Source organism: Urocampus carinirostris, chromosome 1 (genome assembly GCF_059441175.1).
Source record: "Urocampus carinirostris isolate Australia breed hairy pipefish chromosome 1, RoL_Ucar_1.0, whole genome shotgun sequence".
Taxonomy (NCBI): Eukaryota; Metazoa; Chordata; class Actinopteri; order Syngnathiformes; family Syngnathidae; genus Urocampus; species Urocampus carinirostris.
This window is the reverse complement of record NC_142349.1, coordinates 69,034,696-69,059,253: the sequence shown is the minus strand read 5'-3', so window position 1 is coordinate 69,059,253 and position 24,558 is coordinate 69,034,696. Positions and strand designations below refer to the sequence as shown.

Below are 24,558 nucleotides of genomic sequence, written 5' to 3'. Positions count from 1 at the left end.
GTTGGCAACCAGTTCAGGGCGTCCCCTGCCCACTGCCCGAAGATAGCTGGGATGTGCTCCAGCACACCCGCGACCCTACTGAGGATTAGCGGTGCAGATAATGGATGGATGGATGATTTTAGATTGACATGCCTCAGGAACCTCCTGTGTGGGTTCAAATCCAGCCACCAGCCTACCTGTGCGGAGTTTGTATGTTCTCCCCATGCTTGCATGGGTTTCCTCCGGGCACTACGGTTTCCTCCCACATTCCAAAGACATGCATTTCAGGTGGATTGGCCGGTCCCAATTGTCCCTAGATGTGAATGAGCGAGTGAGTTGTCTGTCCCTGTGTGTCCTGCGGCTGGTTGGCAACCAGTTCAGGGCGTCCCCTGCCCACTGCCCGAAGATAGCTGGGATGTGCTCCAGCACACCCGCGACCCTACTGAGGATAAGCGGTGCAGATAATGGATGGATGGATGATTTTAGATTGACGTGCCTCACCCGACTACTGAATTTAGTGTCTCACGTCCCCCTGCTCATAGTCAGCTGGGAATAGCTCCCGCTTCCTATCAACCCTCATGAGGGAAAACAGTAAAACAACAAATGGATGAATATTTATTTTTTCATTTATTTATTTCAAATCTCAATGAACTGCTTCAACACACTCATGCAGGAACAGCCACTGATCCGTGTTTTAGCCTTTTTTGGGGAGCACGTGAGTGTGCGTAACTGTTGCGTCTCACGTATGCTGGGGCATGTTTGTCACTAGGGACCCGACGAAATTCAGCTCCAGCGAATGAGAGAATATTCCTGGTTGTCATGTGACGGCGTGATGTCAGGAAAGAGAGGGAGAAAAACCGAGAGAGGGAGCAAGGTGTAATTTATCCCCACAGCTGATCCGCGCAGTGCCGAGAGAGGAGGCAAGACAACCAGATGCGCATTCGCTCTTATCACTTGTGAAGACATGGACAGACACTTTCAATGCATGCTCTCCCGGCACTTCAGTACGCACAAAAAACACTTTTTGACACTTTAAATGGGATGCTTTTCTGCAAGATCTAATATTCAGAGCTTCTGACTGGACAAGAGTGTTATGACCCCGACTGGATCCTAAAGAGGAAAACAGAGAGGAAGAAGGACAGCAGAAAAGACGGATTCAAAGGGGTTGAGTAGCAAATCTCCACAAGCAAAGGACAGACACGGTTTCGGGAAAATGTCCTTTTTGTCGAGCTCACAGTTCCAGGAGCCTGGCGTGGTTGCTGGCAACAACGGGTGCAGACAACCTCCCGGCGGGCATCAGCAGCAGCAACCCAAAGCTTCTGTGTGCCTTACAGCTGCCAGCCTCCCTGCTGTTTTGGCCCCTGCTTCCTTGTTACCCTCTACCCATCCGAGTAGCTTGCACGACACAGTCCAGATGGCACCTGAAGGGAAAGTTTCTCCATTCCCAGTGGGAGAATTTAACCCGAGTTTAATTGAAGAAGAGTTGAGGTTTGGGTGTGGAAGGACAGCCTCTGGGATGACCCCAGGGACCTTGGGTCTAAAAATGCCCGTGCTGATGGTGGAGGAAAACAAACCAACAGGTGGGAGCCTGAAGGAGGAAAGACGTCAGGAGGTTGTATCACTAGGGAGCGCAGGACAAACTCCCAGTAGTCCTCTTTCTACGTATTCCTCCCCTTCCTCTTCGTTAACTTCTCCTCCAGTTTCACCAGGGAAATTATGCAACTCCGCTCTGGAACTTAAGCCTGGATCCAACGGAAACTTTGGACCGACCATTTTCCAGCAGAACTTTCACAATTCTCTCCCAAGCAGAGAAGTTTGCATACCCCAGTCCCAAAAACCTGCATCTGGGATGGCAGACAACCAAATCAAGAAACAAAATCCACATGAAGAACCTGCCAACCCAACAGGAAGTAACATGACATCGGCTAACCAGGCTAACATTTTGGAGGAAAGTGCAAAGACAGAAAGAGGAAACCAAGACCATACTGAGAGTGCTATGGGAACTGCACCAACTCACATGGTTGGACAACAAATGAAAGATCCTAAGTCGGACAAAGACTTTAAAGCGCCAACGGACTATAAAGTAAACAATGAAGCAAAACATACCCATGCCAACGAGCTGCCTCAGCGAAACGTCGTCAGACGAGCAATGTCCGACTGTTCTCATCTGTCCGTTCCCACTTTAAGCGCTGAAATGTTCCTCGAAGGTTCCCAACGCTCTCCCAACCTGAGTAACTTTGGCGTGATGGGAACACCGTGCCCGCTCAGGGTGCCGTACCCGCACATGGCGGTCCGGCGCTCACAGACAGTGACGGACGCCACAGAAGCTTCAGCTTCGATGGACTTGATGTTTTCAAGTCCGTTGATGTTGGCACCGGTTTTGCCATCATCTCCACCACCTAGGAGACATCATGAAAGCTCCGAGACCAATCTTTTAATTACCGTGCCAATGCCCTCAGGTATGTATTCACACTGACTTTCTATTACTAAACATCCATCCATCCATTATCTGCACCGCTTATCCTCAGTAGGGTCGCGGGGGTGCCGGAGCCCATCCCAGCTATCTTCAGGCAGTGGGCAGGGGACACCCTGAACTGGTTGCCAGCCAGTTGCAGGGCACACAGAAACAGACAAATCACTCGCTCATTCACAACCGGGGACAATTTGGACCAGCCAATTAACCTGACATGCATGTTTTGGGAATGTGGGAGGAAACCGGAGTGCCCAGAGGAAACCCACATAAGCACGGGGAGAACATCCAAACTCCACACAGGAGGTTCGATCTCATGACCTCAGAACTGTGCCGCACACCCGTTTACCACTGCGCCGCCGTGCTGCCCCTATTACTAAACATTAAAAATTAGACTTGTTGGAATTTAATATCAAAATGTACCGTTTACCAAATTGTTCAAATTAGTTATCTGACTCCATTAACCAAACACAACTTACATTCACCCAGCAATTCATGCACGCTCGTTTCTCGAGGGAAAAATGAACAGGAAAGCCGACATTTCACACGGGGCAGATTTATTAACTAAGTGTACTCCATCGAAAACAGCCGAATTAGTGACGTTGGAAGCCCTTTTCTGAAGTCCTTTAGCTTTTTCCTATTGCCCATCTCCTCCCCGCATAATTGTGTGCCGGCTCCTCCCATGGGCGTGCCAAGGAAGCCCAACGTGGGCTTCACAATCTCATAGACGAGCGTCTTGATGTCTGGAACATTCTGTGTCAGCACACTCACGCGTCCTGTTATCAACAGAACGAGACAAAAGAATCTGCATTTGGAACAGCCTGTATTTGAACTAAAGCCCAATCAGTGAAAATCTTCATAATAAGTCAATTGTATACATTTCTTTATAGTCAAATGTATAAAATATTTTATAGTCAAATGTATAAAATCCTTCTGACTGTACATTTCTGACTATTTTTGCACTATGATGACTTTGCACCAAATGCAATATTGCACAACCGTTACGATACCAACGTTATCACGACAACCCTGTATGTAACATCCCACATGCCGACATTTCTTGTGTAAATACCATGTAAATTATAACTATAGTCTTATCCCCCTTGTCTTATAACATTATCTTCTCTGTTCCTTTATCTTCTTGCTCATACCTCACTATGAATGTGTAAAACTGGAGTGTCATGCCCAATTTCGTTGTCACAATATGTTAGCCCATTTGTAGCAATGACAATAAAGGTATATTCTATTCTATTCTATTCTATTTAAATACAGTACAGTCTTTCACCTTTGCCACTGCACACTGTTTGAAAAACATTAGATTTGGAAACGTTATACAATTTGTACACAGAATACATAATCTGTGAACGACAATGCATACAAATTGTACCAGAACCTCTTGGAAGAACGGATTAGACTTTAGCCATGAATTAATAGGTTTGGCGACATCTCACCTCTTTCTAGACTTACTTCACGCTACAGAGATGAAGAACCTCTGGACTTTTGTCATTCTACGTGTAATGACGATGATCAAAGGACGGGTTTTTTTTGTAGCTTTTCACACACTCTTTCTGGTATTTTGGCCCATTCCTCCATGTACTGATGTTTTCAGGGTGTTGTCGGGCAACACAGACTTTCAATTCCCTCCAAAGGTTTTCCATGGGTTCGAGATCTGGAGACTGGCTATGCTGAGTGACCCAGCCACATCTAATCTTCAATGCCATTGCTGATGAAAGGCAATTTTTACTCAAAATCTCTCGATACATGGCCCGATTCATTCATTCCTTTACACCAGTGGTTCCCAAAGTGGGTGGTACTGCCCCCCTGGGGGCGGTGGAAAGATCTGGTGGGGCGGTGTGGAAGACAGGGGCGGAAGGGGGGGCGGCAGTCCGAAGTCAGATTTTTGAACGTTTGTTTGACGATTTGTACACGTTAGGGCTGCACAACTAAACGAAATTGAATCGACATCACGATCTGACGTTGTGCTTTTGTTATCAAGGTTTTGTCGTGAGTGATGGAGTATTTGCCGAACAATCAGAGGCCAGTTTTTATAATAGCACAAGCCCATAAACACGATTCAAAGTTTGAAGCACCTCACTATGCCACACCCACCGTGTGAGCTCATATAGTGTCATGGCGGACTCAGTAAACATAGTCCCAGAGTCAACAAACGAGAAGGAAACGGGGCTTGCACCTAAGAAGGGTGGCACATCACTTGTTTGAACCTATTTTGGTTTTGATGAAGCGGATGTGGAACAGAAGAAAACGCCTGTTGCAAAATTTACTTTCGCGTAGTCGCTAGGTCCAGAGGAAACACAAATCTTTTGTACGAGCACCTTAATAATGATCACATATTAAAATACACGGCTCGTCAAAATGGATTTCAAGTAAAGACGAAGAAGGTGCATCTACAATTGGACTGAGAGGTAAACAAACCTCCATCAAAGCGGCATTTGCGAACGTATGAAAAAAGGCACAAAGAAATAACCAATGCTGTGACTCTAGCTAAAAATGGTGGCCAACACCAACGCTGCATTATCAATTAGAGGTAACTCTAGGAATTCTCTGGGGAGCCAAAGAGTCGCAAGCCGGCAAAAACTTGGTAACCATTGCTTTACACAAATCAGTCGTCCAGGTCCTTTTGCAGAAAAAAGCCCCAAAGCACGATGTTCCCACCCTCATGATTCACAGTGGGCATGGTATTCATCAGATGCAGGTTATCCTCCATAAACGAGTACTTGTCGTTCTACCAAAAGTTCTATTTTTCTCCTCGTTAGACCTAGTTAGAAAAAGTCAGACCTCTTTGACAGCCAGAAATCGTGCTTGTTTGTAGGCGATCAAAGTATTTCCCACTCTTATTTAGAAATACCTTCTTTGAAAATCAGACAATGTGATTTTCGGATTATTTTTTTCACATTTTGTCTCATCGTTGAATTTTACCCATGTTGACACGCTTCTCTAATATTGTCAAGTAGAGAACTTTCCTAATTGTTGGTCGACTCAATACTTTTTTGCTCTGCTGTACTTTTGTAAAAAACAAGGGCCGATGACATGCCCGTTTTTTCACGTCCATGGCACTGAAAGAGTTAATCTCTGCATTGTTTTGTTTTAAGGGACTTGTAGTGTCCACCGGGGGGCAGCAGTTTAAACCACCCCCTCTTTGACTTGCCACCCTCTTTAAGGTAACAGCTCCTTTAAAACAAGGATTAAGAGGCTCAGAGACAGGTTTCTAACAAAGGCCAGCACCACCCTAAACAAGTGCATAAGACCGTGAAATTTATGTTCCTTGCCTAGGTATCAAAAAACGAGTATGCATATATTTTTTCATAACTCATTTTGGAATTATGTTGTTGCTAAATGGTATTGCACTATTGTTCTGATTCACTCAACTTAGGCCAGTCTCCGAACTTTAAATATTTTTGCCTATTTATCCTAACCTCCATGTTATCTTTTACCCTTTCTGAAGGTGGGGTGCGTAGTTTGTGGTGTCCTTAAAAAGTTAAAAATTTAATATTTTTTCTATAGAGAATGTGTTAACAATGCCCCAAGGAGTTCAAATAGCCTATATATATTTTTTTTTCACTGCGCCTATCTGCTTTTATCATCGATGTTCCCGCTGTTGTGGATTAACTGCAAGTCAGCTTGATGGAAAACATCTGGATGTTCTGAAACAATGTTGATATATACCAAGGTGTTGACTGAGCCAAGTCGGGGCGGGAAAAACCCTGTCGAGTTCGAGAAAAACATCACCTCATGTTTTTGAACACAGTATAAAAACACAGCGTCTGAGAGACGGACTTGGAGCGTGGCTCGTATTTTGATGACTGTGTTGAATAAATAATGTGCCCTTTTTGTCATATTTTGGCTCTGTTTATGTTTTGGGGCGACGCCCAACGTCGTCCTCTCCAAAATGCCACTGAGTGTATAAGGCTTGAGAGGAGTTGAGTCAATTCTTGCGTGTGCTCCAGGTTTTACTTGAACCGTATGATGAAAATGGCGAAAGTAAGATAAGGACAGTTTCAAATACATTACAAATGCAAACCAAACCCCACAAAAGATGAAGATAGGTAGAGTTGATTCGAGCGCGTATGTAAAGGCTGCAGTTACGATTTCAGGCAGAAGATGGCGTCAGCAAGTAGAATATTTTGACCTAACGGACCACACCGTTAAGTCTTCATTGCATGTTTTTCCTGGAGTGTTCGATTTAATCTTATTTTAACAAATATTCACTACGTTGTTATATATGACAATAAAGATAATTCTGTTTCAGATTTACCTTTTTCAAAATACGGGGTTAAAGATAAACCATTCTTGCCCGTTTTTTTCTTTCTCTAGAGCAGGGGTGTCCAAGTCATTTGAACTCGGGGGCCACACGATAGAACAAACATTCTGTCGGGGGCCGGACTGGTTGATTAAAGAGAAAGAAAAAGAGAGATAAAGAAATAAGAGAAAGAGGGGGGTAAAAACGAGAGGGCTGGACAAAGAAAGAAAAAGCGAGAGGGAGAGAGTGTGAGAAACAAGAGATAAAAAGTCGCGAGAGAAAGGGGGGAAAAGAAAGGGAGAGGAAGAAAGAAATCCAAAGAGGAATAGAAAGACAGGAGAGAAAAGAGTAGGAAGAGAGAAAGAGAAAAGAGGGAAAAGGAAAAAAAGAAGTTAGAACAAAAGAAGTTAAAAAGACAGAGAGAGAGAAAGACAAAGAGCAACAAAGGAAGAGAAAAAGAGAGACACAGAGAGTGAAAGAGACAGAGAGTGGGAGTAAAGGGTTGGAAAAGAGAGAGAGAGAGAGAAATAAATACAAGTACAGTGTCTTTGCTCGAGGAACCTGGCTTTGGCAACATCAAGTGGACATAGTTCAACCTGCAGCTTGTTTTTCTCTTGCACTTCTCTGAGTGTTGGGATTCAATCCCTTAGCGGGCCTGATCTGGCCCGTGGGCCGCCTGTTTGACACATGTGCTCTAGAGGCTAATTATTCTCAAATAGTATACAGCATTATCTAGCATCCACATCTGTTTAGGGACAACCGTTATCCGGAAAAAGCTAGGTCGTTGATTAGAGATTGACTGCACTCATTCAAATATAGAGCATCTATTTTAAGCAATGTCTGTGCCTGCACACACAAACACGTATTCGCACCTACAGTACGTGTGTCTTGATGCACTTTCTATTGACGTCAAGATTTTAAAGAAGTACTTGCACGGATAAAAAGAACTGTATCGCCGATAAAAATCAGCTTTAAGCATTTTGGAATCCTACTTTCTCACTTTTCTTTGCTTTAAACATGATTTTTATCCCGTAGTAGTAGTAAAGCGGTAGATGTCCATCCATTATCTGCACCGCTTATCCTCAGTAGGGTCGCGGGGGAGCTGGAGCCCATCCCAGCCATCTTCGGGCACTGGGCAGGGGAAACCCTGAATTGGTTGCCAGCCAATCGCAGGGCACACGGGGACAGACAACTCGCTCGCTCATTCACATCCAGGGACAATTTGGACCGGCCAATTCACCTTAAAACATGTTTTTGGAATGTGGTAGGAAAGAAACCCACGCAAGCACGGGGAGAACATACAAACTCCGCACAGGAAGTCCGGTAGCTAGATTTGAACCCATGACCTCAGAACTGTGCCGCACACGCGCTAACCACTGCGCCGCAGTGCTGCAGCAGTAGATGTGTACAAAACAATTTTATTTGATTTTTTCAGTCTCTAAATATTAAGCACAGCCTCATAAGGCTTTCTCAAAACAAGTATTTTCCTCCAAATGTCAAGACCAGTACGGAGACAGGACCCAATTGCGTTACGTTTCTCACAAGTTTTATTAAAGGAAAGAGGAAAGGGCTGCGGCCACGATCCGGTGTTCGCTAGGCGTGGGAAGCAAGTCGCTCTCGCACTCGGGTTGTGATCCGAACACGGAAGTGGATCTTCCGTAGCGAGGGATGGCGGTGTCAAGGACGCAAAAACAGGTCGATAGCCGGGACAGGAGAGCAAAAACGTGGTCGGAAGCGAATCATAAGCTGGGACGGGAGAGTATACGTGGTCAGGATCAAGGTCAGGTTTGACAAGCGCTATCTAAATGACTGAAACTCGACTGTTATTAAAACTAAAATGAGAAAATCTAACTTAATCAAAATAGTTCTCCAAAACACTCACAAGGTGGCAGTAACTTCCTACAATGGTATCTCACAGGCATCCACGTGTGGCAACGGACCAATCACAGGCAATCAATGACACAGAGGGGGCATTATAATGCATTTGGTAATGGATTTTTGTTATCTGTAACCAATTTAAAAATGAATGCTTTATACATTACTTTTGTTTTGATTGTCAAAGGGGCAATAAATTGGGGTACTGATGGGTCATGTATGATGTGGTTCTCCGTCTCCAGGAATTGCCTCATCATCCACCAAAACAGGCCTATAAAACCGCCTGGTCACGGTGAAAAATAGCGTACGATATATGGACAACCAAGAGAACAAGACCCAAAATCTTTTTTTATATATTTATAACGTTCATATTTACAGTTTATGTTGTCTTACAATGTGTTCATGTTCAGTTGCAGTGTCTACCTTTGTCATGATTTCTCATTACACTCACCTGTGCCCGCTCGTTTGGCGCCAGTTGCTGCTGGTTACCTGATTGGTTCCCCGTCCTACTTAAGCTCAGTCCTTTCGCCTGTTGTCAGTCCGTCAGCGAACCTCTGTTTTCACAAGGCAAGCATTTTTGCCTCTGACTCCCGTCGGTCCCGTTTTGTCATAACCTTTTCCCCTCGTCCGTTCCTGATTTCCCCGTTGGTCTCCTGCCACGACCCGTTTTTTGACCCCGACCACGTTTTGATCTCCCGTCCCATCCTCTTCCGCATTCAGAACACACTCCGATCCCGTGAGCAGCTTGCTTCCCGCGTCCAGCGAGCACCAGGGTCGCTGGTGCGGCCTTTCCTCTATATTTCACTAAACGTGTGAGGAACGTTACGCATCTGGGTTCTACTTCTGTTCTGGTCGTGACAACTTGATTATAATCCCCAAAAATCCATTTTTTTGTTAGTTTTTTCATTTTAAACTGTTATTACATTGTCTTTACACATCGTCATGGTAGATATCAGCAGATTTTGACATTTTTGGCCAAAATAAGAAAAAAATTCCACGCGGTGTGTATGATACTTAGTCAATAAAGGGTTAAATAGATAGCCTGGTGGCATCTGCTCCCAATAGGATACGTACTAAAAATGGAGGCCTGCTAACCGATTGCCGCTTGGGCACACATGTAACACTGGTCGATATTCATCAGCGAGTCCGTGTCTGGCTATTAAGCTCCAGGCTGACCTCATCGAAAGATTAAATTAAATAAAGTTCTTGATTTAGTTTGAAGGGATTAAGAGTTTTTGGAAGGCTTCAAGTGATTCTCTCATAATTTTAACATTATAGAAAATATAAATTGCAAAGTTTGTTTTTTTACACAGGAATATAGTATTATTTTATCATTAGCAATCGAATCCCTGCTGTTGTGCTTATGTCGAATAGAATAGAATATAATATGCCTTTATTGTCATTGCTACAACATGGGGTATATTATAACAACGAAATTGGACGACTCCAGTTCCACATTTTACAGTGAGGATGATGAAAGAAAGAGATAAAGGAACAAAGAACATGTTTTAACTGTCTTTGTTGTCTTTGTTGTAAATAGGCTCTGCTTCCTCCGGAGTGGGGTGATCAGGGGGGTGAGGGACAAACAGAAATGGTGGATCGAACAGGATGTTTGATCTTACAGTGCTTATGTAAGATGTCATCCAAGAGGCAAAAAAAGGAATAAGACTAATTATTGGTGTCACAGACCAGGAACGGAAACAGGACCCAATTGCGTTTGTTGACTCAGTTTTATTTAGAAGAGAAAAAAGGACTTGCATCCACGATCCGATGAATGTCGGTCGCGGGTAGCAGGAAGTGCCACTTCCGCGTCGAGCGAAGGTAGTCGTTGACAGCGAGAAAGAAACAGGTCGATGGCCGGGGCGGAGGAGCAAAACATAAACGGCAGTGTTCATTTTACCTGTAAAAAGTGACGGGTCCCAGGGACTCGCATGCTCAAAAATCTACGGGTCCCAACGTTGATCTATGGGTCCCCAAAATTTAGTGTTATCGCTGATGAAATTGTAAATCGGCGACAAATATATAATAAAAATCTATATATTCATTCAGTTTTAATCATCACAGTTTATTGGTAATACACTTATCACTTCAAGATTTTTCAGTTCACAACAATATTGTACATTATACAAAATATTATTGCTGAAATAATATGAATCTATATTTTTATTAAGTTTTAATCATCACAGTTAATTGGTAATACAAAGCAGTTATCACTTCAGATTTTTCAGTTCACAATATTGTAAATTATACAAAATAATATTGCTGAAATATTAGTCTATATATTCATGCAGTTTTAACCATCACAGTTAATTAGTATTACAAAGCGGTTATCACTTTTTTCAGTTCATATATTCTTCTTGGTTTGCCTTCTCAAGGTCCAATCCATTATCATCCTCCTCATAGCGTCACCAGGAATATAATTTAGTCACTTTTGGCAGAGAAGCCCTTTTATTGCTCGGAGTATTCTTTTTTTTTATTTTCTTTCGTCGAATCGTTGGCTTCAAAACACGTGTTTTCCTTGCCTTCGCGGTCTTCTGAAGAATTTCTCCGCTGTTTTTTCGTGCCAGAATTATTGCCGTTGTTACCACTTTCTGTGGTCTGGATCCGAAACGAGTCGAAAGCCAGGAGAGGAGATTAGACGTGGTCGAGATCAAAAACAGATCGTTTTTCCAGACGGGAGAACAGACGTGGTCGAGATCAAAACAGGTCGTAATTCGGGATGGGAGAGCAGACGTTGTCGAGATCAAGACAGATCGTGGCGGTAGACAAACAGGAGCACAAAAATGGGACAGATGAAAAAGGGCTTGCCGTGCAAAAACAGAGATTCGCAGACGGACTGACAAAAGGGGACTGAATTCAAATACTGACAGGGAGCCAATCTGTCAACAGGCTGCAGCTGGCGCCACATGGGCGGGGCCAATTGGGCGTCAGATAATGAATTTAATTTTGGTTGGTTGGTTGGTTGTTTGGTTGGTTGGATCCCTTAAACATATGGTTGGTTGGTTGGTTGGTTGATTGGTTGGTTGGTTGGTTGGTTGGTTGGTTGGTTGGTTGGATCCCTTAAACATATGGTTTGTTGGTTGTTTTTTTTTGGTTTGTTGGTTGGTTGGTTGGTTGGTTGGTTGGTTGGTTGGTTGGTTGGTTGGTTGGTTGGTTGGTTGGTTGGTTGGTTGGTTGGTTGGTTGGTTGGTTGGTTGGTTGGTTGGTTGGATCCCTTAAACATATGGTTTGTTGGTTGTTTTTTTTGGTTTGTTGGTTGGTTGGTTGGTTGGTTGGTTGGTTGGTTGGTTGGTTGGTTGGTTGGTTGGTTGGTTGGTTGGTTGGTTGGTTGGTTGGTTGGTTGGTTGGTTGGTTGGTTGGTTGGTTGGTTGGTTGGTTAGATCCCTTAAACACATGGTTGGTTGGTTGGTTGGTTGGATCCCTTAAACATATGGTTTGTTGGCTGTTTGGTTGTTTTTTTTGGTTGGTTGGTTGGTTGGTTGGTTGGATCCTTTAAAAACATTGGTAGTTGGTTGGTATGTTGGTTGGTTGGTTGGTTTTGTTGGTTAGATCCCTTAAACACATGGATTGTTGGGTGGCTGGTTGGTCGGTTGGTTGGTCGGTCGGTTGGTTGGTTGGTTGGATCCCTTAAACGCAAGGGTCGTAAGGGCACCGTTTCCTGTGGTGTGTTTTGAACAAGTACAGCCGTCTTCTGTTATTCCATTGTCTTATGGTAGATAACGCCATATTTGGAAATGTTTAAATATTTTGGAGAGGCGATTTGGTGAGGACGTCGTTGGGCGTCGCCCCAAAACATAAACAAATTGGCTAAAAGTAATCACTCATAACATCCCTCTCCAGGCCAACATGTGTATCCACCCGGTCTCAAACTAGGGACCTTTCACGTGTTAGGTGAATGTGCTAACCACTGTCCTGTAGGTATATTTTTAAAAATATGACTGTGCCTCCTCACCCAGGGTTGGGTAGGGTTACTTTAACTTGATTACTTTCAATTACTTTTGGATTACTCTAATACCAAATATGCTAATAAAAGACAAAATAAACCAAATATGGATACAATGATGACTCACAACACGTGGTAAGCTTTCTCTTCTGGCTTTGATCTCTTTGATCCCTGGCAAAACGAACATAAAATGCGAAAGTAACTGAATGAAAATAAATCCAAACAGCTTGCCAACATCATTTTTGCTGTTCCATGTGTTCTGTTACTCCCCAAGCATGCACAAAATTTAGTCATTTTATTCATATTTAGTTTATTTTGTCTTTTATTAGCATATATAGTATTGGAGTAATCCAAAAGTAATTGAAAGTAATCAAGTTAAAGTAACCCTACCCAACCCTGGCCTCACCAGACATGAACCTCACTCTCCGTCAGTGACTTTACCATAAAGTTTTCTCCCATAATTTCTGGATGAATTATTAGGATTGTCTTCATGTAATTAACCCATGTCTGGATTTGGTCCTCAAGAATTGAGAAAACAGTGCTGTCACTGAATGTATCCATCTTCACTTTCCCCAGTGAAAGTTGACAAGGACAAGCAGGAAAAGACGGACGTCCTCTCCAGCAAACCAGCAAAGACGGACCCCTTCGACAAGAAGGAGACGTCTGAGAAGCAGAACAAGGACATCTCTCCTGACAAGAACCTGAAGCCCGAGAAGATTCTCAAAGATGACGACAAGACGGACAAGATGAATGCTGAGAAAAACAACAAAGTCAACGAGAAGGCAGAGAAGATGGACAAGCCGGAGAAGACCAATAAAGAAGATAAGAAAGAAGAGGAAAAGAAGGTGACTGAGAAGAAGGAGGAAAAAGGAGGAAAAGGGACAGCAAAGTCTCCTATGGGAAACGGCACCAAGACGCTGCCAAGTCCTGATAGCAAAAGCAAGGTACAAATCACACATGCAGTATTTCCTCACACGCTCAAGGTGTCGGATCTAGGAATAGCAAAACACAAAAAACAGTCAGAAACGTACATAGAAGCTCAATGGACTACGTACCATAATTATTCGTGTAATTAATATCACTATAAAATTTTGTTTTACTTGGGTCAAACTTTGCAGATGGATGCAATGGGAATTGAACCCGGGTCACAGAGGTGAACGTGTCAAATCCTAACCACTGAATCACCAGTGTACATGATACATGAAAAGGCATTAAAATTGGGCTGCTTATAAGGATTATTTAAATTAGGCGTTTTAAAATAGGGTCCAGGTGAGATCGGGCCATCCTGTGAGATCGGGCCATCCTGCTATTCTTAAAGGGACAGTGTTTTTATATTTGTGATATATATTATATATATATATACAGTGGAACCTCGGTTCTCGACCATAATCCGTTCCAGAGCCCTGTTCGAAAACCGATTTGTTCGATCACCGAAATCATTTTTCCCATTAAAAATAATGTAAATCGTTTTAATCCGTTCCAACACCCTGAATGTTTACCTTGAATGTTTAACGTAAACTAAAAAAAAATGTACAAGTCATTTAGCACCCGGGTCTCCACAACAAGTGGTCAGCGGTTCATTGGAAAGGGGGCTCCGTTCCAACACCCTCAATGTTGGGCTCCGTTCCAACACCCTGAATGTTTACCTTGAATGTTTAACGTAAACTAAAGCTAACCCAGGCTAATCGTACGTTCGCGTTATCGTAATCTTCTGTACGAAAGATTACACTAACATGAATGTGTAGAAATAAAATAAAAAGGATAAAGAAAAAAAGTATGAATAGGATTTTTTACCTTTGTGGTGGTCAAGGTTTCCTGTGTGGGGTTTGCATGTACCCCCTGTGTTGTTTTTTATTTCGTCTTTCCCTAAATTAAAAAAAAAAAAAAAAAAACTCGCAATGTATAGCTATATAGGCTTTAGAGCTGCCAAACATTGAAAATCATATTTCAGAATGTATAAGGAGAACTTTCAGGTTTTGATTTATGTTTTTGTGGTATATGTTCTTGTACAAAAACCAACAGCAAACCCAACCTTCTGTTACAGCAAGTGTCCAGCAGATGGCTCTAATAGACAATAAACAACCAAGGAGCCATCAACATTGTTAACAAAAATCGGATTCACTTGTTTTTTTTCCCAGTTTTTCGTATTTTTTATATAAAATGTGAATTTTCTATAAACTTAGCATCTTAAACTACGGATAATTCATAGTATTTTGTAGCACGGAAGACTATAATTTGTTCTCACGCTGGAATAAGAATGCAAAAGCTTCTTAAATCAGGGGTGTTTCTGTCTAAACTGTATTCTACCAAGTACAGATATCCCTTGTTTTTCAAGAGGGCTAGGTTCCAAAATTAACCCTTGATAGGCGAAACCTATAAGGTAGAAATCTTTATTTTTGTTACCATTATTCTTCAAAAAAAATTCTTCAATGCATTTAAATCAAATAACAAAACATTTAAAGGCCCAAGCATTCGTTTAGAACAGGGTTGTCAAACTCATTGTATCTCGGGGGCCACACGATAGAACCAACATTCTGTCGGGGGCCGGACTAGTAGATTAAAGAGAAAGAAAAAGAGAGATAAGAAATAAGAGAAAGAGGGAGGGAAAAGGAGAGAGGGCGCGACAAAGAAAGAAAAGAGGGAGAGAGTGTGAGAAACAAAAGATAAAAAGTTGTGAGAGAGGGAGGGAAAGAAAGGGAGAGGAAGAAAGAAATCCAAAGAGAAATGGAAAGACAGAAGGAGAGAAAAGAGAAATGGAAGCGCAAAGGGTATGAAGAGAGAAAGAGAAGAGAGACAAAGAAAAGAGAAATGAAAGCGCAAAGGGTATGAAGAGAGAAAGAGAGGAGAGACAAAGAGCAACAAAGGAAGAGAAAAATAAAGAAAGAGAGGAGAGACAAAGAGCAACAAAGGAAGAGAAAAGGAGAGACACAGAGAGTGAAAGAGACAAAGAGGGGGGAAAGGGGTGGAAAAGAGAGACAGAGATAGAGAGAGAGAGAGAGAGAGAGAGAGAGAGAGAGAGAGAGAGAGAGAGAGAAAGAAATACAAGTACAGTGTCTTTGTTCGAGGCACCTGGCTTTGGCAACATCAGGTTGACATATTTCAACCTGCAGCTTGTTTTTCTCTTGCGCTTCTCTGAGTGTTGTCTCGCGGGCCGGATTCAATCCCTTAGCGGGCCTGATGTGGCCCGCGGGCTGCCTGTTTGACACCTGTGGTTTAGAAGATAAAAATACTGTATACTGCACATGTATTCATTTATGACCAAGAATTACAATCTTCTGGACTGTTTAGCCAATCAGAATGCAGAACACAATGCAAGATGCAAGTCTGTAAAAGTAGCAAAACTGTGAATAAACTTGATTACCGTATTTTCCGCGCTATAAGGCGGGTTATAGGGTGCACCCCCAAAAAAGTTTTTGGTCCTTTATTTTCCATACATAAGGCGCACCGGATTATAAGGCGCTACAATGGGAACATCGACAAAACAGTCGGATAGTTCAGTCCAACTTATTACCCCCTTAACATTCCCAAAGCTTGCAAAGAAGCAAATATGTGTCTCAGACATGTACGGAAACAGTGTCTGTACGATGTCACCAAACAAACATTTCTTAGTTTCCATTTTATTTTTTGCTGGCAACTGTGTGGACAGCAAAGTAAGAATTTTATTGCGGAGGGAAACGGGGTTCTTTACTGTGCATATGACAATAAAAATTGAATTTAGTTTAAAAATAGACTCATCACAAGATACCGGGAAAATATAAAGCCCCATAGCTCACCTAAGTTCTCTTGCAGCCATCACCTTCAATAATGATACGTAACCATGGTCTTCTTACAACCATGAGTGTCGTAAATCCAGGAGAGTAAAATATTTACTAATACAGAATAGTAAAAAATGTTTTCTCTATGCCTTAGTGCAACCCAACGTGTGATTCACATTCATCTTTTTCGGCCAATTGCAGGCTTCGTTTCGCCCCTTTAGCCTATGCGAGCCTGTAAATGATAAAAAGGATCCGCCCCCTTTACCTCCGAATAACTTTAGCCAATAGTGACTGATTCAAATGACGATTGACACATTGGTTAGGAAATGAAACGCCGGTACATAAATCCCAGCATACACCGCGGACGACTTCGCCTTCGGGAGAAAATCTAATCGGCGGCTGCTTGCTTTAGTTGCGAGACTTTGCGACTTAATATTGATCCATATATAAGGCGCGCTGTATTATAAGGCGCATGGTCAGCTTTTGAAAAAAATAACGGCTTTTAAGTGCGCCTTATAGTGCAGAAAATACGGTATATTTGAATATTTGAATCTTTAGATTTGAATAATTAATTGAAGAGTGTCTAAAACAGATTATTTAGAATGTATATGCGGGTATACACAATGGTCGGCAACGGTGCGAATGGCCTCAGACCATAGTTTGGAAACCCTTGGTTTATATAGTAAGCCTATGCCTCTCATGCTGTACTGCAACCTTAATGAGAGTTAGCAGGACAGAGAACATACAAACTAATGCTATTGTAAAATGCTAGCTTTGCTACAACATTGCTGACTCCGATTCTGCTTGTTCTTTCTGTTTCTCTCCTTGCTTTCTCCAATCTAAATATTTATTTCTCTCACTTTTATGTTTTTTTTTCCCTTTTTTATCACTTTTTGCGTTTTTTTGCATCATTTTATTTCACTTCAACCTCCAGGCTGAGGTGGTCCCGGCCAAAACAAACGCACCCAAATCTCGCCCATCCACACTGACTACCAATGGCGAGGCCACCTCAGCCAAACGCCCCTCCCCAACTTCCACTTCAGCTACCAAAAAAAGCCCACCGACCAAGGCGGCAACACCCACTGCTGCTAAGAAGCCTCCGATGGCCACGGGATCTGCAAAAGTAAGAAAGACATTGTTGTAAAATTGCCATTGTGCATCCAGAGAGGTTTTTTTTACATGTATTTCTATGGTTCAGTCCACATACAGTAGCTTTTAAACGAGGTGTATAGTAAATAGAAAAGAATAGAACAGAATACAGTAATCCCTCAGTTTCCGCGGTTAATGGGGACCAAGACCACCCGCGAAAACTGAAAATAGTAGCGGCACCCCTTCAAAAATGCTTAAAAAAAAACAGTGGAACCTCGGTTCTCGACCATAATCCGTTCCAGAACCCTGTTCGAGAACCGATTTGTTCAATCACCGAAATCATTTTTCCCATTAAAAATAATGTAAATCGTTTTAATCCGTTCCAACACCCTGAATGTTTACCATGAACGTAAACATGAAGCTAAGCCAGGCTAATCGTACGTTTGCGTTGTCGTAATCTTCCGTACGAAAGATTGCGCTAACATGAACGTGTAAAAATAAAAAAATCAGGTCGTTTACAAGTCATTTAGCACCAAAAGTGGGTAGCGCTTCATTGGAAAGGGGGCTCAGTTCCAACACCCTGAATGTTTACCTGAATGTTCAACGTAATCATAGAGCTAACCCAGGCTAATCGTACGTTCCCGTTATCGCTAACATGAATGTGTTAAAAAAAAAAAAAAAAGTTAAAGAAAATAATTATGAATAGGATTTCTTACCTTTGTGGTGGTCAGCAGAAGGCGCATGTTGTATTCCCTAGCAAGATCGGAAACTCGCACACCTCTTTCATATTTAGCTATTATGTCTTTCTTAAAGGCAATAGTTTTACAAACAACTTTTCTTTTTTCACCTGTCCTGCTTGCACCGACCTTCTTCAGAAGCATAGTTAGGGGCTAAAACACTCCGTTCACTGATATTAAAAGCGAAAGCAAAAAGGGGCAAGTCCGCACGTGATAACAGTTGGTCACGAGGGGTGGGGGCGATCTACACGATCTACACCCGTACTCTGCTCAGCATCGCACTCTAGCGTACGCACTCACGCATTACCGGCGTTCAAACTCAGAATTTTTGACCGAACAGAGAAGCAAAGAATTTCTCAATTTTTGGTCGAACACCGATTTGTTCGAACTGAGAGGCGTTCGAAAACCGAGGTTCCACTGTACAGGCATACAGTATACCCCCCTGTATTTAGTACACCATATAGAATACGGGTGGAGAGAGAGAGAGAGAGAGAGAGAGAGAGAGTGAAATTCATGTTAAAACAAAACAAAAAAAACTGTAAAATATGTTGATTGTCAAACATGTCCAAAACTTGACATTTTGCTGAGTTTTGGGCAATGCAAAATGATTTTTCTCTTTTGAATGAATTGACTCATGGTCTATTGCAAAGGTTGTACGGCCTACAAACGTCGTTTGTTCTTACAATTCTTTCACAAGATATCCATTTCTTTTTATTTCCTGGTATCTTTTGTCGCATAATATTAACATTTTTGGGGGCTTATTTAGTCGATTGTAAGATGCAGAACTGTACTTAATCACATTTTTAGTGGAAGTACAATGTTGGCAACAAGATTCACTTGATATCATTGGAAATTATCTAAATGCAAGACAAACTTTTTCTACTTTTTTTAAATTCCTTTGAAAAAAATCTAATTGTGTTTAATTTTTCCAAGCTGTTACTTTTTTCTTTTTGTTCTCTATTTACTTTTTTCCCTACATTTCTTTCTTTTCTTTTTTTTCTGGCTTTTTTCTAAAGGTTTCCTTCATTTTTTCTCTTCCTTTTGTTTCTTTTTTTCTCAGCTTTTCACTCTCTCTCTTTCTCTCTCTCTTTCTCTCTCTCTTTCTATCTCTCTTTCTCTCTTTCTTTGTCGCACCCTCTCTCTAGTTCTCTCCCTCTCTTTATCTTATTTTTTTCTCTCTAATCTACTAGTCCAGCCCCTGAGAGAATGTTTGTTCTAACGTGTGGCCCCTAAGTTAAAATGACTTTGACACCCTGTAATCTAGCCCCTTCATATAGGATGGAGATACATTATGGTATATTTTTTTTTCACACGTTTCGTGACACGCGATAACTCCGGAACAGGAATCGGTGGCGGCTCATTAAGCAGACTTTTTCATTTTAGTATTTTTTCTTTTTTGTTCTATTCCCCCCTTCCTTTAAGTCATTTTGTGCATAATTTTACATAATATTTGGTCATGTTGGGATTAAAGAAGCAAAAACAACCCGAAGAGCCGTGTAGGACCCGAAGGAGCCGGTTCCTTTTAGTGAGCCGAGCCGAAGAAGCCGATTCTCTACTAACTTCGTTCTACTTCGACTAGACTTCAAAATACCGCATTTAGGACACAACGTCAGGGGAACCCGTGTTTTTTCACCTTCATGCACTGTAACTTTGACTTAAGTCGCTTCATAATTAATAATTTTGAGCCCTGATTTTCGTGCGCTGGCTAGATTTTCTTTCTCGAGGGAACACTGGCTGAGTCCCCAAAAACTCCCCCCACTCCAAGCGCTGCTGACCTTTCAAAAAATGAAGTTTTACAGCTACTTCAATCATATATTTTTTTTTTTCACACTCACGCTCATTTCAAGTTAATGCAAACCTCTTTTGGTTTGATTCACAGACTCCAGAAAGTGGAACAGCTGAGAAACGTCCAGCTGTGCAAAAAGCAACACCGGCTTCCCGAAATGTGGCTCACCGGAACAATTCCTCTGCTTCTACTGGGAACAAAACTGCTGGTAAATGAAAGCACAAACACACCATGAGAAAATATAAAAAAAAATAAAAAAAATCATGGGTCCCAACGGAGATCTATGGGTCCCCAAAATTTAGTGTTATCCAGGTTGAAATTGTAAATCTGCGACAAATATATAATATAAATCTATATATTCATTCAGTTTTAATCATCACAGTTAATTGGTAATACAAAGCAGTTATCGCTTCAGATTTTTCAGTTCACAATATTGTAATTGACCGTAAATTCCGGACTATAGAGCGCACCTGATTATAAGCCGCACCCACCACATTTCGGTGGGAAAATCGATTTTGTACATACACAAGCCGCACCTGTATATTAGCCGCATGCGCCAAGAAGAAGGATGCCTCTCGTCTCAATAAACTGGCTAGGAAAGCGAGCTCTGTTGTGGGCAAAGAGCTGGACGGCCTAACAACAGTAGCCGAGAGACGAGCACTGAAAAAGCTGAGGTCAATCATGGACAATTCATCGCATCCACTACACAGCATTATCTCCAGACAGAAGAGCAGTTTCAGCGACAGACTGCTGTCACTGTCTTGTACTACGGACAGACTGAAGAGATCTTTTCTTCCTCGTGCCATGAGGCTCTTTAACTCCACCCGGCAGAGTAAAGGCCCGCATTAAACCACACCACCTACATTGGATATTACCGAATCTTACTGCAATATGTATTCTGTGTAGCACTATTTAGTTATTCTATATAACACGCTACAGTGGGCATTTGCACGTCACACTGGGTATTTGTATATTGTATTCTTTTGGCTTTATTATTGTACTGTTCTCAGCTCAGGGATGCTGCTGGAAATGTGAATTTCCCTTCGGGGATGAATAAAGTATCTATCTATCTATCTATCTATCTATCACATTGAAAAAACGCAATACAAACGCGAAATTAACCCATACCCGATACAGACCAAACACACAGCCGTCAAAATGAACGGAAAATGATACCGGTACTTAACATTTAATGCAGACCTGCGGAGTCCAGGTGCCCGTTGAAAGTAATCCAAGGAAAAAAAGTGTATATTTCCAAAGGTAAGGGTGGGAAAAATATATATCCACTATTGTCGGCCGCATCCAAAAACACGTCTCACCTTTACTCCACTTCCCGTCGGCCCGTGTTTGCTCCGCCCCTTCTTTCTCATTTGCTCGTACAAAACATATCAGAATAAGTTTCTAAAATAAATACATTACAAAAATATACAGTTGCAAATACATATTATGCATGGTTACACATATTTACAAAGAGAGACGGTACACCGAGAGAGTTTTCAAAGCTTTAATAATAATAATATATCATTCATCCGGGCAGTTAATGGTAGCAACACGCTCGCAACACAGTAAACGGGTCTGTTAAAAAAAACATACCGTACTTGTAAAAATCACGGTAAACCGTCCTCATCTTCCTCCTTAGAACTGAAGCCATCAAAATCGTCTTCCTCAGTGTCGGAAAGAAACTTTGTCATATAGACGTCGTCCCACGCTCCCGCAGCCTCACTCGCAGCAGACCGGCTTTTCGGAACCCGTTAGTAATGGTGGATTTTTTGATGCTATCAGGATCCACTGGCAGACTTAGGAAAAGTTGCCTTTCGCATGCGGCCAGTTTTAGTGAAGTTGCAGTCTTCCTCTGCGCATATATTCCACCGGTCTAAATCTTACCTTTTGTACTCGAGCGCCGCTGGCGGCCGTTAGAAAAATGACATAAATTGGCCGCATCACTGAATAAGCCGCAGGGTTGAACGTTTGGGAAAAAAGTAGCGGCTTATAGTCCGGAATTTACAGTAATGACAATTTGGTGTCGAAAAAGTTGCGTCCCAGGGACGCACGTTGATTTGAGACGATGCGTCCCCAGCAAAAAAAAAACGCGGGCAAACGAGAAGACTGCATTTATATTGGGCTGTGACAGTGGTTTGCTCTATCCTATTTCCAGCAAACAAGAATGAGAAGGCTGACAACAAGACAGGAGAAAGCAAGAAGACTAAACTGGCAGGTGAGGAACTTAAGTGCTTACTGACAAAAACAAAATCATAGATTGATATGCTCTCTCTCTCTCTCTTTTGCTCCCTCTCTCTTTTTCGCTCTCTGTCTTTTTCTGATTTTCTCTCTCTGTCTGTCATTTTCTCTATTTTTCTCTCTTTCTCCATATCTTTGTCGATCTTTCTTTTCATCTGTCTCTTTTCTCACTTTCTCTCTCTCTCTCTCTTTTGTGCTCTCTCTCTCTCTCTTTTGTGCTCTCTCTCTCTTGCTGTCTCTCTCTCTTTCCCACTGTCTCTCTGTAATTTTCTCTATTTCTCTCTCTCTTTCTCCATATCTCTGCCTCTCTATTTGTCTCTCTCTTCCTTTCTTTTAATTGCTCTCTTTCCTTCTCTTGCCCGCTCTCTTTCTCTTGCTCTCTCTTTCTCTCTTTTGCTCACTCTCTCTCTCTTTCACTCTCTCACTCTTCCACTCTCTCTCTCTTCCACACACTGTCTCTTCCACACACTCTCGCTCTCTCTTTGTCTCTCTCTCTTTTGCACCCTCTCCCTCCTGCTCTCTCTCTCTTTCTAACTGTCTCTCTTTCTGCATGTTGTCTCTATTTTTCTCTTTCTCTTTCTCCATATCTGTGACTCTCTATTTGTCTGTCTCTTTCTTTATTTTGTCCACTCTCTTTCTTTCTCTGGCTCTGCTCTCTTTCTCTCTTCCGCTCTCTCTTTTTCTCTTTCTCTCTCTTTCAGGCTCTCTCTCTCTCTCCTTTGCACTCTCTCTCTCTTTTTTGCTCTCTCTCTATCTTTTTTTGATTTTCTCTCTCTTTTTTGTCATTTCTCTATTTTTCCCTCTTTCTCCATATCTTTGTCGCTCTTTCTTTTCATCTGTCTCTTTTCTCACTTTCTCTCTCTCTCTCTCTCTTGTGCTCTCTCTCTCTTGTTCTCTCTCTCTCCTTTTCCTACTGTCTCTCTTTCTGTAATTTTCTCTATTTCTCTCTCTCTTTCTCCATATCTGTGCCTCTCTATTTGTCACTCTCTTCCTTTCTTTTACTTGCTCTCTTTCCTTCTCTTGGTCTTTCTCTTGCTCTTCCGCTCTCTCTTTCTCTTTTTTGCTCACTCTCTCTCTCTTTCACTCGCTCGCTCTTCCACTCCCTCTCTCTTTCTCTGTTTGTCTCTCTTTTGCACCCTCTCTCTCCTGCTCTCACTCTCTTTCTAACTGTCTCTCTTTACGCAAGTTTTCTCTATTTTTCTCTTTCTCTTTCTCCATATCTGTGTCCCTCTATTTGTCTGTCTTTTTCTTTATTTTGTTCACTCTTTCTTTCTTTCGCTCTGCTCTCTTTCTCTCTTCCGCTCTCTCTTTTGCTCTTTCTCTCTCTCTTTCAGTCTCTCTCTCTTTTACACTCTCTTTCTCTTCTGCTCTCTCTCTTTCTATCTCTGTCTTTCACTCCCTCTTTCACTCTCTCTCTCTGTTGCTCTCTCTCTTTCTTTTACTCTCTCGTTCTCTTTCGCTCACTCTCTTTTGCTCACTCTCTTTTGCTCGCACTCTTTTGCTTCTTCTCTCTCTCTTTTGTTCTTTCTCTATTTCGCCCTCGCTCTATTTCGGCCTCGCTCTATTTCACCCTCGCTCTATTTCCCTTTCACTCTATCACTCACTTACTCGCTTACACACACACACTGAAACACGTTAGGTCCGCTCTAATGAAGGCGAGCCCAAAAAATATAAACCTAACTCTATTTCTTCTCTTTCTGTCTCACTAAAATATTTAAGTAAGATTTAGCGGCTTTCGCTGGTTCATTTGGCCCTCACAAAATACTGAGGGATCTCTCAATCGTTATTGTACAGTAATAAATGTTTAATAACACATAAAAACATTCAGAGTGAAACAGTAAACCTAGCAAAGGCAGATATTAATATTTTTGAAGAAAGTAACTCACACAAAAGTATGCAATGAAGAACTAGCATTTTTAGGGAGTTATTTATCCACAAGAAACTGAAAGTTGAGGGTCTGAGACAAACCGGTGTCAGGACCAGAACAGGAAACAGGAAGCAGAACCCACTCGCGTAACGTTACTCACAGTTTATTGGGGAGAAGAGAAAGGAGCGCACACTCGATCCGGAGATCGTTGGTCGCGGGGAGTAGATTGCTCTGAACGCGGAAGTGGTCAAAATCAAACAGATCGTGACGAGAGCAAAACAGGAGAAAAAACACAGGAAAAAAAAACAGAGAGTTTAGCAGGAGTTTAGCAGACGCTCCGACCAAAGGCGACTCACAGGACAGCCTTTGAGTAGTCACAGGGAGCAATCCGTCAACAAGTTTCAGCCGGTGTCCATGGGCTTGGGCCAATTGGGCGCCCTGGCAACCGTGACAGAAGCTGGCGCCACACGGCGGGGTCCAATTGGGCGCCATGGCAACTGTGACAACTGGGCCACTCGAGTCACTAATTCCGCAACACTGAACACGTCAAAGCATAGAAAT

General features: G+C 42.2%; 1 protein-coding gene across 5 annotated transcripts in view; it reads left to right on the top strand.

The window, feature by feature from the left end:
- The first annotated feature begins 848 nt into the window (after window positions 1–848).
- LOC148376685 (uncharacterized) overlaps window positions 849–24,558 on the top strand; it is a 61,544-nt gene continuing 37,834 nt past the window's right edge. For 4 of the 5 annotated variants that reach the window (XM_088349876.1, XM_088349862.1, XM_088349869.1 and 1 more), the window contains exons 1-5: window positions 849–2,438; window positions 13,102–13,469; window positions 17,215–17,403; window positions 19,986–20,100; window positions 22,048–22,107. In XM_088349876.1, the coding sequence (XP_088206002.1) occupies window positions 1,193–2,438; window positions 13,102–13,469; window positions 17,215–17,403; window positions 19,986–20,100; window positions 22,048–22,107 (1,978 nt within the window). In that variant the 5' untranslated portion in view covers window positions 849–1,192. The remainder of the gene's footprint in view (window positions 2,439–13,101; window positions 13,470–17,214; window positions 17,404–19,985; window positions 20,101–22,047; window positions 22,108–24,558) is intronic. The other variant, XM_088349884.1, reaches the window with a different exon arrangement.